General features: G+C 52.4%; 1 protein-coding gene across 1 annotated transcript in view; it reads left to right on the top strand.

Moving 5' to 3' along the window:
* WWC1 (WW and C2 domain containing 1) overlaps window positions 1–15,185 on the top strand; it is a 176,812-nt gene that overhangs the window by 127,498 nt on the left and 34,129 nt on the right. The window contains 5 exon segments of the mRNA XM_021077057.1: window positions 7,087–7,176; window positions 8,124–8,659; window positions 12,565–12,673; window positions 13,043–13,123; window positions 14,283–14,369. Coding sequence (XP_020932716.1) covers window positions 7,087–7,176; window positions 8,124–8,659; window positions 12,565–12,673; window positions 13,043–13,123; window positions 14,283–14,369 — 903 coding nt within the window.

Below are 15,185 nucleotides of genomic sequence, written 5' to 3'. Positions count from 1 at the left end.
GGGGGGGGAGCAGCAACCTGGGGCCCCTGGGCGCCACCCCAGAAACACTCAGGAGGGCTCACCCCTTTCCAAAGCAGCACATCTGGGGACGTGACTCACCCTCCAGCTACCGCAGAACTTTACACAGGGAATCGCTGTCCCAAAAAGCTGCTCACACACAGGTTTTCAAAAATTATCTTTTTGGGGAGTTCCCGTCGTGGCGTGGTTAACAAGTCCGACTAGGAACCATGAGGTTGTGGGTTCGATCCCTGGCCTTGCTCAGTGGATTAAGGATCCGGTGTTGCCGTGAGCTGTGGTGTAGGTTGCAGAGTCGGCTCGGATCCCACGTTGCTGTGGCTCTGGTGTAGGCCAGTGGCTACAGCTGCGATTCAACCCCTAGCCTGGAAACCTTCATATGCCACGGGAGCAGCCCAAGAAATGGCACACACACACAAAAAAAAAAAAAAAAAAAAAAAAAAAAAAAATTATCTTTTACGATAAGCCCCGAAACTATGTAGTTTAGAGCAGCCATGCTCCAACTTTGTGACAGTGACTCATGTTATCTTATTACCTAATATACAAAAGTTTCACAAAGCAGCGCATACTCTGTGTGTGCCAGCCCTCTGATACCTTTGTTCTCTTACATCGCATTTCTTTTCATGCTGGTCATGACCCACTAAATTGCTTTTGCCTCCCACCAAGAAGTCGCAGTTTGCAGTTTGAGAAACACTGGTTTAGATGGAGGATGCAAACGGAGACGCTTATAGGGGTCAAGCAAGAGCTATAAGTGCCATGTTAGACTGGAATGCACAGAACCCCACTTGTCTAAAGCAGGTGCTGTCTCCAGCCTCCAGAGGCCCCCATATTTCAAGAAGAGAGTTGTTGGGATTTTTTTTAAATATTGGCACCTATTCCAAAATTTTTTAAATACCGTGAAGGCTACGTCAGTTTTATCTGTGGGCTTGATTTAACCTGAAAAGCCACTGGCTTACAGTCTCTGGTTTAGACCTTATAAAGGACTGTGTCTCCTTCAGTGTCTCACCAGCCTCCACACACACGTTGCACAGAGCACACTCCATGTTCACAGTGGGTCCTACAGTCTCCAGCTTCTCATTGATTCATTCATTCACTCTGTCCATCAGCCTATCATTCATTCATTCATTCAAGAAACAGTTTGTCGTGCATGTTCTATGTGCGAGACACTTTGGAAGATTCAGAAGTTAAGTCATGATCGCTACCCAGGTACCCTTAAAATCCATTCAGTTATTTTCACTTTTTTTGGTAGCATATTTTATCGAACAAGGTACCTGCCCTTAAGGAGCTAGAATTGAAGATAGTGATTTTCAAATGTGTATGTGTGTGTGTGTGTGTGTGTGTGTGTGTGTGTGTGTGTGTGTGTGTTTGGATGCAGGGGTGAGCAAGGGAATTCCTCTTCCCAATGAAATCAGAGGCAGAAGCCCTGTTTCTAAACCAGATAAACTTGCTTGTGCCCCAGCGGAAGCAGACCAGGCATCCGAGGTGCTGGGAAGTGCTCTCTCTGCATCACCCCATGATGAGTCCTAGGATGGCTTCAGGGAGCCTCCTGAGCACTAAGGCACCCTGATGCCATCCCACACTAGCAGCTGAGTAAGCCCCGTTTGCAGGTGGCAGGGTGCCAGATGGATCACGTTGACCAGCCTCTGTCTGGCCTCTTGCAAGGACACCAGAGAGTCTGTTGAGGGAGTTTCCATCGTGGCGCAGTGGAAATGAACAAGACTAGTATCCATGAGGACTCAGGTTCAATCCCTGGCCTTGCTCATTGGAATAAGGATCCGGCGTTGCTGTGAGCTGTGGTGTAGGTCCAAGATGCAGCTCAGATCCCGAGTTGCTGTGGCTGTGGCATAGCCTAGCCTGGGAACTTTCATATGCAGCAGGTATGGCCCGAAAAAGCAGAAAAAGAAGAAAAGTCTGTTGATTCGTCAATGGTGGGGAATCTCTCCCCGCCAAGCCCATTGTCAGAATTATTTCCAGGGGTGTGTCATTGTCCTCTCCTTTATCCTCCCCTGGGAGGGGGGCTGATTAGCACCAACCCGATCCCAGGCTTGTGGGAGGAGGAGGGGACTCCAGCAATTGGTAGTTTGCAGTTGTAGGAAGCACCTTCTTGAAATCTCCTTTAGCAGCTAGACTGTCATGCTTTGCATAAGGCTGTGCACCTTGGAGACAAGGCCTGTGTCTAGACACCTCCATGTCTCTAGTGTTAGTTGAAAGAATAAATGGTTAGCCAGCCTGGGCAGACCCTCACAGGTCTCCGGATGCGTCTCCTAATCTCTCTACCAGTCTTCTGGGTCCCCGATTTGCTCCCAGACCCTGCAGCTATCACTGGGGAGCCCTTAGCTTCATCATGCTCACCACCAGCAGGTGACAGATTCATGGCAGCCCCACTCCTTCTTGGGTCAAAAGACATCCTTCCCACTACAGACCCTGAAAACAGGTCATTGACCAACATGGACTTCAGTTGCCTAATAGAGGGGGAGAAAAAAAAACAACAGGAAAATTACATTGAAAATCTGTATGTTCTGAAGGCAAGAGGTTGGACCAGATTGTGAATTGAGGCTCTTCTTTGCTATAATAATTTTGGTTTCTTGAAACTAGTATTGCATATTCTCTCAGAGATCCCTATCCTACATGCAAGAGGTGCCATTATATACCAGCCCCTATAACCTATCTCATCTCATTTAAACCTCCTGAGGTTAATCTCCGTTTTATAGATGAGGAAACTGAGGCTCACCCAACATCACCAAGCGACAGAGCTTACAACCCAGGTTTGCTGGCTCCAGGGCTCATGCTTGCTTTAAGCTGCTGCCCACTTAGAAGGCCTTTTATTGTTGCCTTCAGCCCCATCTTTTTTTTTTTTTTTTTTTTTTGCTTTTTAGGGCTGCACTCGTGGCATATGGAAGTTTCCAGGCCAGGAGTCAAATCAGAGCTACAGCTGCCAGCCTACACCACAGCCACAGCAACGCGGGATCCAAGGTGCATCCGTGACCTACACCACAGCTCACGGCAACACTGCATCCCCGACCTTCTGAGCCACTGAGGAGGCCAGGGATCGAACCTGCATCCTCATGGATACTAGTTGGATTTGTTTCTGCTGCACCACGATGGGAACTCCAGCCCCATCTCTCAAAGGTCTGATTGCTCCCCTGGAATAATGAGTTCTCACGGCCGGTCCAGGGAAGCTTTGGAATCACCACTTCACAGCAGCTACTGAGCAGGTGACTTGAGGTCCCAGAGGGCAGGGTCCTCTGGGGGGAACATGCAGAAGGAAGCCAGGAGGCACGCAGGCAGGAAGAGGTGAGAGCCGTGGGAAGCACAGGGCCAGTGCAGATGGCCGAGAGCCTCCTGCAGGAGAGAGAGGAGAAAGCCTGCCCAGGAGTCTTGGTCTGTGTTCAGCTATTTGCCTCCAGCCCGCTGTTTGTCTCTGTTCATCCCTCTGACTCTTGTTCCCTCTCTGGGTCTCTATTTCTCTTGTTTCTCATGCTTTCTCTCCTCTCTCAGAATGGGAGTAGTATGCTTCTCCCCTGCACACAACAGCCTCTCCGTTCAAGGTGACTTTGGGAGGGACAGGAACAGGCACATCCAGGAAAAGCACACCGCAGGGCCTGCCAGACCCCCATCGTAAATCAGTCAGGCATGGACGCCCCCCCCCAACACCCCCCATCCTTTCCCTGGCTTCCATCTCTCTTCCCGTGGGCCTTCCCCACCACTCCTGGGAGCTGCTTAATAGAGTGTGGACTCCCTGGCCCCACCCCTGGGACCAATTCCCCAGGCCTGAGCTGCAGCCCAGGCTCTTGCATTTTTAATCAGCACCCCAGGTGCAGAGCTGCAGCTCGTAGGAATCCCCGCCCCTTCTGGATCCTCTGCCTGCTCCCACGGTTCATGTGTTCTCGGCCTCCCAGCATGTGCCAAGCATCACACACAAACGCCATATGGCCCACTAAGCCTGTGCCTCTGGAAGGTGGCCTGGCACCTGCCTGTTGCTGCCAGTGACTACACCCCCGTGCTCAAGAAGTCAAGGCTGCCCAGCCCACGGTCCCCTCAGCCCCCTGTTGGGACTCCAGTGAAGACCTGCATTTACTATCAGAACATGCCTCTGTGGTCTTCTTCCAAAAGAGAGGAAAATAAAGGCAGAAATGGTAAACCCCAGCTGCTCCTTAACCCCAGACCTCACGCCCTTTCAAGGTCTTGCTCTTATGAAGGGTCAGATTCCACAGTCCCGTCCATTCTGTTAAAAATCGATGAGTTCCCATTGCAGTTCAGCAGGTTAAGGACCAACATTGTCTCTGTGAGGATGCAGATTCCATCCCTGGTCTCACTCAGTGGGTTAAGGATCCGCTGACATTGCCACAAGCTACGGTGTAGTTTGCAGAGGCGGTTTGGATCTGGTGTTGCAGACGCAGTTCGGATGTGGTGTAGGCCAGAAGCTACAGCTCTGATTCGACCCCTAGCCTGGGAACTTACATATGCTGCAGATGTGGCCGTAAAAAGAAACAAATGAGATTTTTGTTCATTTCAGGCTCCGCGTGCCAACCTGCTGCCTATGCTCCCCCACCTCCACCCCAGGCAGGATGTTGGAAGAATGGCAATGGGGATTGAGCTGGCCAAGAACCATGCCAAGCCACTCTGTCCACTGCTCCGGTGGTCCATTTTCCCACTTTCCAGTTATGCCTCAAGCACACACTGGTGTTCATGGCAGGGCCTGTGTTGGAGGCCTTGGGCGTGTTGGTGGAGGGATGGCATCGTTAGGTTTTCTGTGGAAATGAACTCGTTCTCACTTCTCATGTTTTGGGAACAGTGGCTCAGTCGTTCCCCCTCCAGCAGGATGGCCAGCAGTGGAACACATCTGTCCATGGGAAATTTAACACCCAGGTCTGTCAGCAAAGCAAATAAGCTTTCCCTGCATCACGTGGGGAGAAGTCTTCCATTCAGCAGTTATTTCTTGAACACGTCCACATGCTGGGCTCCGTGCTAGGTGCTCAGGAAAGGGAGACACAGCTCCTGCTGTATGATCCCCATTTAGTGCAGCAGCTCATAAACTTCAGTGTACCTAAGAGTCACCTGGGATTTGTCATCAAGATGCAGATTCCTAGGCACTGCCCCTTAGATTCCGTCAATCTAAGTAGGACCCAGGAAAGCTTTTTTTTTTTTTTTTTTTTCTTAATTTTGTCTTTTTAGGGCCCAGCATCCACAGCATGTGGAAGTTCCCAGGCTAGGGGTTGAACTGGAGCTGCAGCTGACAGCTTACACCGTAGCCACAGCAATGTGGGATCTGAGCCATGTCTGCAACCTACGTTACAACTCACAGCAGCACCGGATCTTTAACCCACTGAGGAAAGCCAGGGATCCAACCCAAATCCTCATGGATACTAGTTGGGTTCCTTACCACTGAGCCACAACAGGAACTCCAAGAATGTGCATTTAGAAGTTCCTGTCGTGGCTCAGTGGTTAACGAATCCGACTAGGAACCATGAGGTTGCGGGTTCGGTCCTGGCCTTGCTCAGTGGGTTAAGGATCCGGCATTGCTGTGAGCTGTGGTGCAGGTTGCAGATGCGGCTCGGATCCCACGTTGCTGTGGCTCTGGTGTAGGCCGGTGGCTACAGCTCCGATTAGACCCCTAGCCTGGGAATCTCCATATGCCTCAGGAGCAGCCCAAGAAATGGCAAAAAGACAAAAAAAAAAAAAAAAAAGAATGTTCATTTAATAAACATGCCCCCCCTTTGTGATAGGTCTGTGGACCACAAATAGAACCACTAATGTCATGGATGCGTGATTAGCCCACGTCATGAGTGATGAAGGCATAGGCTGGCTCGATGGAGCCCCTTCCCTGTCCCATCCAGGGACCTTGGAGCAAACCCACTCCAGGGACCAGAACCCTTTCTGAAATCCACTCAAGCTGCCCAGATGGGGAATTTCAGGAGAAACTGAAGACTGAGCAGTGCCTATATCCAGCAGTTGCTTCCAAACTCAAGGGTTGTGCCTTCAGAGGGGGAGTTGCTAATTGGATGCCGGGCATGCCCAGGGGCAGGCCTTTGCTCCCAGTTTCTGTGACCCTCCATCACACGTGCCAGGATCTTCCTCAGCCTCGGAACCATTCTCTCTGGCTCCTTTGCAGACTCTTGCCCAAAAGCCTTGGCAGGGAGGGGAGGGAGTGGGAGGGACTGAGAATTTGGGGTGAATAGATGCAAACCATTGCCTTTGGAATGGATCCTGCTGTATGGCACTGGGAACTATGATCACTTATGATCAAGCATGATAATGTAAGAAAAAAGAATGTATACATGTATGTGTGACTGGGTCACCTTGCTGTGCAGTAGAAAATTGACAGAACACCGTAAACCAGCTATAATGGAAAAAATAAAAATCATTATATTTAAAAAAAAAAAAAAAGGCTTGAGGTTTTGTATGTACTCAGAGCCTGGTCTTGGACTCTATCTTTTTATCCCCTTCTGTATTTTATCCTAAGGTGGTGCATTTATTTGTTAGGACGCCAAACCAAAGTACCACAAACTGGGCAACTTAAACAACAAATATTTATTTCCTCACAGTCTTAGAAGCCAGAAGTCCAAGGTCAAGGTGTCGGCAGTGTTGTTTCTCCTGCGGCCTCGCCCCTTGGCTTGCAGACGGCCGTCTCCGCGTGGTCCTTGACCTTGGTCTTCGTGGGGTCTTCACTCTCTGCATGTCTGCGCACAGCCAAGAGAGATGGTGGGTGGGATCCCAATTTTGCCCCTAATTCTCTAGCTTTCGGTACGTTACTTAACTCTAAATGCCTCTGTTTTCTCATATATAAAATCGTAAAAAAATATTCCCACCCAGTGTTATTGTACAAATAAAGGAAGGCAATGTCCTAAGTTTCTTAATCAGCACCTGGCATGTAGCAGTTCTTGTAAGATTATTCACAGAGGCCGTATCTCTTTCTCCAAACAACATAGCGTAATGCTTCTAGGAAGTCCTTGTGTGTGTGTCTGTGGGTCTGTGTGTACCTCTCCGTGAGTACACGCCTGTGATTCCTCCTTCAGGCAGATGGAGGCCAAATCCCTCGGGGCTCCCTACTCACGCCTTTTCTCCCTTCAGGTTGAAGTTAAACAGTAAGAGGAACCAGCTGGTAAGAGAGTTGGAGGAAGCCACGCGGCAGGTAGCAGCTCTGCACTCCCAGCTGAAAAGGTGCGTGGTCGGCCATGGGCTGAGTGCATCCCAAGGGGACCCAGCCCAGCATCTGCCCTGCACCCTGTGGCTTGTGCACGCCCTTAGCACAGCAGGCAGGAGGGTGGTCTAGGCACTGGGGCGTCCTTCACGTCCCGAGACCACAGCCTCCTCAGGCCTTCCAACAGCACACGGAAGGCCCGCATCAGGTGCCGGGGTGTCTCGTCCACGCCTCTCACCCCTGCCAGCCAGCTTGCATCACACAGAGAGACTTGGCCTCGGGCCTAGACAGTGTGGCTGCTGGAATTCTGTCACGTTTTGTTTTCCTCAGATTTTTTAATGGTCGTCTTCAATTTGTAGGAAGTGGCGCTGCTCTTCGAATTACACCTAGGATATAAAATTTCCTTTTTTTTTTTTTCTTTTTTGGCCACCCTATGGCCTATGGAGTTCCCAGGTCAGGGATCAAATCCCAGCTACCATCACGACCTACACCACAGCTGCGGCAATACGGGATCCTTTAACTCACTGTGCCAGGCTGGGATCAAACCTGCGTCCTGGCACTGCGGAGACACTGCTGATCCCATTTTGCCACAGCAGGAACTCCTAAAAGTTTCCTTTTAAGACAACTATATTAACATGGGGAGTGTATTAAGAAACATTTGGTGTTGGATTCAAATATGGAAAAATGCCGAAACGGAATGCACCTGATAGAGATTTGGGAAACAGAGGTCTAGAGGGAAAAGTAGGCTTTTAAGGCAGCGGGCTTAGGTTCGAATCCCAGCTCTGCCACCCCCTACGTATGTGGCCTTCTCGGAATGTCCTCTTTGGTGAAAAGGGGATGTGGGGTCTGCCCTGGAACCTGTCAAGCGGGTCCAGGAGGATAGGTTTTAAGTTCACGTGGTGCTTTGCAGAGCCTGGCGGACGTGCCAGGCAGCCCACCCACTCCGTGTCCTCCCCCTCGCCCCCAGCCTCTCGGGCAGCATGCAGAGCCTGTCGTCGGGCAGCAGCCCCGGATCCCTCACATCCAGCCGGGGCTCCCTGGCCGCCTCCAGCCTGGACTCCTCCACCTCGGCCAGCTTCACCGACCTCTACTACGACCCCTTCGAGCAGCTGGACTCGGAACTGCAGAGCAAGGTGGAATTCCTGCTCCTGGAGGGGGCCACGGGCTTCCGGCCCTCGGGCTGCATCACCACCATCCACGAGGACGAGGTGGCCAAGACCCAGAAGGCGGAGGGGGGCAGCCGCCTGCAGGCCCTGCGCTCCCTGTCCGGCACGCCGAAGTCCATGACCTCCCTGTCCCCCCGCTCCTCGCTCTCCTCCCCGTCCCCACCCTGCTCCCCGCTCATCGCCGACCCCCTCCTGGCTGGAGATGCCTTCCTGAGCAACCTGGAGTTCGAAGACCCCGAGCTGAGCGCCACTCTTTGCGACCTGAGCCTTGGCAGCAGCACCCGCGAGAGGTACCGGCTGGAGGAACCAGGATCGGAAGGCAGGCAGTTGGGCCAAGGTAGGGAGCACCTCCAGGGGCCTCCAGGGGGGAGGAGGGAGGGACCTGAGCTCCAGACCCCGGTGCGCATTATGGGCGACATTTACTGACTGTTCTCTATGAGCCAGATCTTTATGCGGCGTATCGATTTATCTGTTCATGCAGTAGGTGTTTATTAAGTGTTTACTCTGTTCTAGGTCCTGAGCTAAGGGTATTTCCATGGTGGATTCATTCATTCAATAGACATTAAGTCCCGGGAGTACCGCTGTGGCTCAGCCATAGTGAACCCGACTAGTATCCATGAGAATGCAGATTCGATCCCTGGCCTTGCTCAGTGGGTTGAGGATCCAGTGTTGCCGGGAGCTGCAGCGTAGGTCACAGACATGACTCGGATCCCGCTTTGCTGTGGCTGTGGCATAGGCAGGCAGCTGTAGCTCTGATTCAACCCCTTGCCTAGAAACTTCCATATGCTGCAAGTGCGGCCCTAAAAAAGACAAAAAAAAAAAAAAAAATTTAAAAATTAAAAACAGACACTAAGTCCCTACTGAAACAGCTTCTCTCTAGCGGGTGTACATGGATTCATTCATATGTTCAGCCAGCAGATATGCCATGTGGGACCATCACAAAGGTGCCCTGTAGAAGACAGACAAGGTCCTGGTTCCCTTGAAGCCCACACACAAATGAGGGCACAGACAATAACTGAACAACCAGACCAATAAAAGCATGAGGAAGAAAATAAAACGTGGGCTGTGGTGGGGCCTTTCAGGTTGGGGTGGGGCTGCCAGTTCAGGTTGGATGGTGAAGGAAGGTGACATTTGACCAGGGGCTTGAATGGTGAGAAGGAGCCAGCCTGGGAAGACATAAGAACCAGAGACTGCAAGGGGGCCCAGGGGAGGGAGTCACCACCAAGGCAGAGAATGGGGCAGAGTACCCGTCGCGTAAGCTCTGCTGAGCTGCGGTAAGGAGTTGGCACTTTATTCTGCATGGGGTCAACAGGCGCCTTATGCTGTGGACTGAGATTCAGGTTGGACGCTTCAAATCAGAAGATGATGCTGCTGATGACAGCTAAGATGTATTAGGAGAAAAAAAACTTTTTTTTTTTTTTTTTTTTTTGCTTTTCAGGGCTGCACCCTCGGCATATGGAAGTTCCCAGGCTTGGGGTCAAATCTACAGCCGCCAACCTGCACCACAGCCACAGCAGCATGGGATCTGAGCCATGCTGTCACCACAGTTCATGGCAACACCGGCTCCTTAACCCACTGAAGGATGCCAGGGATTGAACCTGCATCCTCACAGATTCTAGTCGAATTCATTTCCGCTGCGCCGCAACAGGAACTCTCTAGAAGAAAAACTCTTTAACAGCAACCTCACAATGAATTATTAAGACTTAGGGGGGTGCAGGATGGGGCGGGCAATGTGCTTTATGTGGTGAAAGAGGGTTACTTCTATTTACCCTTTTCATAGATAAGGAAACAGAGGTTTGGGGCGGTGCTCTCACTTTCCCTAGTTCCTCCCAGCTGACGACTGGGGAAGCAGGGATTGGGATCTGGGTTTTTCTGACCCCAGAACACAACCTCTTTATCGTCACACTCCCCTTAGGCCATGAGGCAGCTCTGTGTATTTATTCCGAAGAGACTTTGGAGCTGGCTGGCCCCACCATGCCTCTCTGGCGTGATGGTCCAGACCGAGCAAGGATGATTTATTGAGTTCAGGTGTTCAAGACACAGGCACTGTCATGCATACGTACAGCAACTCTGGGGGGTGGGTGCTGTTTTATCCTTCCCTTAGACTGAAAGAAGGGACAGCGAGGCTAAGTGACTGGTGCAAGGTGTCACTGTCACTGCTATGAAGGGGTAACATCAGAACTGGCTCCAGGACCACCTGCCCTGTACCCACACTGAACCGTGTGCCCGCTCTGTCCGCAAAGGGCTCCTTTGAGGCCAGCTGGAAGCTCGACCTCTCTCAACCTTGAGCTCCAGGAAGGGGTGGGAGGGCCGGCACTGTGCCCAGAGTCATCTCTTCATTGGTTCATCTGTGTACAAGGGCCAGTGGGAACAGGGGGGGAACCAACGCGGTTTCCTGGTTAATTAAAGGCTCTGCTGGGTGAGCTCCAGCCATTTCCTTAGAAGAGGAGCTGGGAGATCCCTGGGGCTCCGTCATCAGGAAGGGAGTCTTGCCGAGTGCGCTCCAACAGAAATAAAAACAGGCTTCCTACTGTAGCAGGTGGCAAACTTCAGAAAATTGTTCCCTGGAGAGGAGGGGGTGCAGGTGGAACCTCTAACAAGGCTCAAGAAGCCTTCCCAGCGCTCCTTGTCTAAGGACTGCAATAAGCTGGCTCATGGATGCTGGGACCCCAGCTGGGTGTGGGGAGTGACCCCCTGCCTCCCGGCCCCTGCTGTGTCCTTGCAGCTTGGGGGCCATCGAGCACTCACATCTCAGGTCGGCGTTTCTTCACGCCATCTCCAGAAGGCTTCCCCGCCCTAGCTGATGCCAGGCTGAGCTCAGACACTAAGCAGGTTATGCGATTAGTGCCACTGTTCAGTCAGCAGACAAATTAATCTCTTTAAGTAGTTTAGTGGAGGCTGGAGAGGGGGTGGGTCTGAAGGCAGGAGGTCTCCAGGGCTGCAGCAGCAGATGTGGGACACAGGCTGGGACAGGCAGGCCCCAGGTGACCCCTTGGCTTCTCCCAGACCCGCCATCACTATCCCCTTCCCCATCCTGCCCCACCCCTGGCTCCTAAAGTGCCTGGTACCCAGCGGGTGCTCGGAAGTGCTGGCTGTGAGGTTGAAGCCCCTGAATCTGACCTTCCCCTGCTGCGTGGAGGTCAGGAGCGGTCCTGTTCAATTCAGTAGCTCTGACCTTGGCAATGGACCTGGCACACTGTCGGCACCCATTACTTGGACAAGGAAGGATTGTGTGGCGTGTGCTGAATGCTGGGTCTGAGCCCCAGATCACAGGCTTCTGAGGGCCTGTTAAGGGCAAGGAAGACAGGCGGAGTTAGGGCTGGAATGGGACAGGCAGGTAGGACAGTAGGTACTTAAAACCGTTCCTCGTTTCCTCCTCGCCCTTCGCAAGGGTCCGGGGGCTGTTATTGTGCCCCAGGTGTGTAGGGCTCGATCTAGGTCATCACCATGGTGATGGGAGTGCCCGTCGTAGCTGAGGATAGTGGTAGTGACTTTTCTGGGGCACGTCCCCTGCACCAGTCCCTGTACTAAGGACTTGCCTGTAAGGTCTCACTGAGTCCTCCCACCGCCCCTGCGAGGTAGGTACCCTTATCCTCATTTTACAGATGAAGAATCCAGGGCTTAGTGAGATTAAATCAGGCTCCCAGTGTCATGAAGTGTGTGCTGGAGCTGAGAGGGGAACCCGGGTGATTCGGCTCCAGAGTCTGGGGTGTTCAACACAGAATCATCTGTTACCGTTACCTTCACCTCCAAACAAGCCAGGACCTTGCCGTCAAGTTCAGAGGGGATTTGAGAGGGATCATCTTAGGGCCACAGGGGGATCAGACGTATGTATTGTGATGGAAATGTATTCTGATTTCTAAACCCCACCTTGCCATCCTTCCTTTTTTCTTTTTCTTTTCTTTCTTTTTTTTTTTTTTTTTTTTTTTTTTTTTTTTTGTCTTTTGTCTTTTGTCCTTTTTGTGCCATGTGGAGGCTCCCAGACTAGAGGTCTAATTGGAATGTTGCCGCCGGCCTACACCAGAGCCACAGCAACGCGGGATCCGAGCCGCATCTGCAACCTACACCACAGCTCACGGCAACACCAGATCCTTAACCCACTGAGCAAGGCCAGGGATCGAACCCGCAACCTCATGGTTCCTAGTCAGATTTGTTTCCTCTGCGCCACAACAGGAACTCCTTTTTTTGTTTTTTTGGGTTTTTTTTTGTCTTTCATCCTTCCTTTTTTCCCCTGTCTTCCAGCTGTGAATGCGGCTCAGGGGTGCAGCCTAAAAGTGGCCTGTGTCTCAGCTGCTGTGTCGGATGAATCTGTGGCCGGGGACAGTGGTGTGTATGAGGCTTCGGTGCAGAGGTGGGTCTCTGAGTCCTGAGAACTCTGAACACGCAGAGCGCGGGCCTGCAGGTGCGTGGGAGGGACCCACCGGAGCTGAAGATGCAGACAGCGCTGCTCGTGGGCCTGGAGCCACTTCCCATTTGGGAGCCTGCTTGTTCCAAGGTTGCCATTAAGGTTGCATGGCGAGGGGAGCAAGTATTGGAGAAAGAGCAGCCACTTCGAGAGAGGGATCCCCGGCAGTCCTGGGAAGGCAGGGTCCATGGGGAGGCCGAGCAAACCCAAAACTTTCTCCTTGAGGATCCAGCGAACCCCGTCCCTGGAAAATGACCTGGGCCCCAGGTCACTGCCAGGGAGCCTGACCCTCCTGCTCTCCCTGTCGCCTTCCAGACTGGGAGCCTCAGAAGCTGCAGCTTTTGACAGTGACGAGTCAGAAGCAGTAGGTGCCACGCGGGTTCAGATCGCCCTGAAGTAAGTGACAGGGAGGGTAGGACCGAGGGGCGGGGTCTGCAGGGTCTCTTCCTCTTCTGCACCATCTCTAGCATTGACCTTCACAGCAGCCCAGGGAGGAAGGCAGAGCCAGCCGGACCTGCTGAGAGCCGGGGGCTCCTAACTAAAGTGGGGGAGTCCCTTTCCCTGCCTCCCAGCTCCTCATTTCACAAAAGAGAAAAAAACAAGATTCAGGAGTTCCCACTGTGGCTCAGTGGTGACGAACCTGACTAGTATCCATAAGGATGTGTGTTCGATCCCGGGCCTTACTCAGTAGGTTAGGGATCCAGGGTTGCCGTGAGCTGTGGTGTAGGTAGCAGCTTAGATCAGGGGTTGCTATGGCTGTGGCGTAAGCCGGCAGCTGTAGCTGTGATTCAGTGCCTACCCTGGAAACTTCCATATGCCCTGGGTGCAGCCCTAAAAAGAAAAAAAAAAAAACAAGGCTTGAAGACCTTGTAATTTGCCCAGGATGACTGAGCTGGCCGGTGGCAGAGCCAGGCAGGGACCGAGACCTCCTGCCTCCTGGTCTGTTTGGTTGCTGTTGCTGTGGCTTTTGTCTTATCCTCTCACCTGGCCCAAAGTCAACCCCTGATGGCTGCAGCCTAGATTTCTGGTCCTTGTTGTTTCCTCTCGATGCAGGATGGCCTTGATATTTTTTTTGAAAGAGGAATTAATTGCCAACATTTAAGTGTCAGGAACTTTTACACAACCTCTGACTTCTCTTTAAAAATTTAGGAGTTCCCATTGTGGTTCAGTGGTAATGAACCTGACTAGTATCCCTGAGGATGCGGGTTCAATCCCTGGCCCCACACAGTGGGTTGAGGATCCCGCATTGCTGTGAGCTGTGGTATAGGCTGCAGACATGGCTCAGATCCTGAGTGGCTGTGGCTGTGGTGTAGGCCAGCAGCCACAGCTCTGATTCAACTCCTAGTGTAGGAACTTCCATATGCTGCGGGTGTGGCCCTAAAAAAGGGGGGGGGAAGATATAAAAATTCATACTGATAGCTCTGGACCTACATCCCTTTGGGGTAGCCCACGCTGGGCCTGTGTTCTCCAGCTCACCACAGTCCGCAGAACAGCCAGCTGCTGCATCTGCAACAGGAGAGAGAAATTATACTAATATGCCCCTTTTTCATTTCAGGTATGATGAGAAGAATAAGCAATTTGCAATATTTATCATCCAGCTAAACAACCTGAATGCTCTGTTGCTGCAGCAAGACCAGAAAGTGTGAGTGTGCAGCTGCGGGGGGGACATGATCCTCCCCCGGCTGCGGCCATCCCAGGGGACACAGTGGGCCCTTAGTCCCACTGGGAGTATTTAGTGCATGTGGCCGTGATGCAGTGTGTCAGTGCAGGCGGGGTGGCAAACACACTCACTATAAAGAAGAGCGCTCTAGGCAGCTTGAACCCTGCACATGTGCGTCCTGAGCCCCTCTGAGAAGGTACCAGCACTGAGAAGGGGGTGGCGAGCAAACCCCTGCCCTTGTGAACTTGAAGCCTGGCAGAGAAGACGGTCACAGCCCCTTTCGTCTGCTCTAAGCTCAAGTATTCCAAGCACAAAGAGCCAGCTCTGCCTTCCTCGAGAGCCAGCTCCATCACAGGGCTTGTACGGGCAGGGTGTGGTGGGTGCCGCCTTACGGTTGATAATGCAGCAAGGACCTGCGCAGTCTGCATCCCGGCTCTGCCCACTGCCCGCCGGGTGTATGTTTCATCGAGTTCAGCTGCCTAAGGATTCCTCCCTTCCTGGACCGCAGGCCTTGGGGGCAGCAGCCAGAGCTTACATTTCTGTGGTCTGCGCCCAGCCAGCATCTGGGGGTGTGACACATGGCAGGCTAGAAAGCAGGCAGAACCGAAGGAAGACAAGATGGGCTGCGGGTGGTGGGCACAGTCTTCCGCTCTTACAAGCAGCGCCGGCATCAGTGACCTTCTCCGCGTCTCGTTGGTACTCGTGCAGCGGTGTCTGTGGGAGGATGCCTGGAAGCCAGCTCTGGGTCAAAGGGTACTTGCAGCTGTGGTTTTGCAAGGATCGTCACCTTGCCCTCCG

This window comes from Sus scrofa, chromosome 16 (genome assembly GCF_000003025.6).
Source record: "Sus scrofa isolate TJ Tabasco breed Duroc chromosome 16, Sscrofa11.1, whole genome shotgun sequence".
Classification (NCBI taxonomy): domain Eukaryota; kingdom Metazoa; phylum Chordata; class Mammalia; order Artiodactyla; family Suidae; genus Sus; species Sus scrofa.
This window is presented reverse-complemented; position numbering and strand designations above follow the sequence as displayed.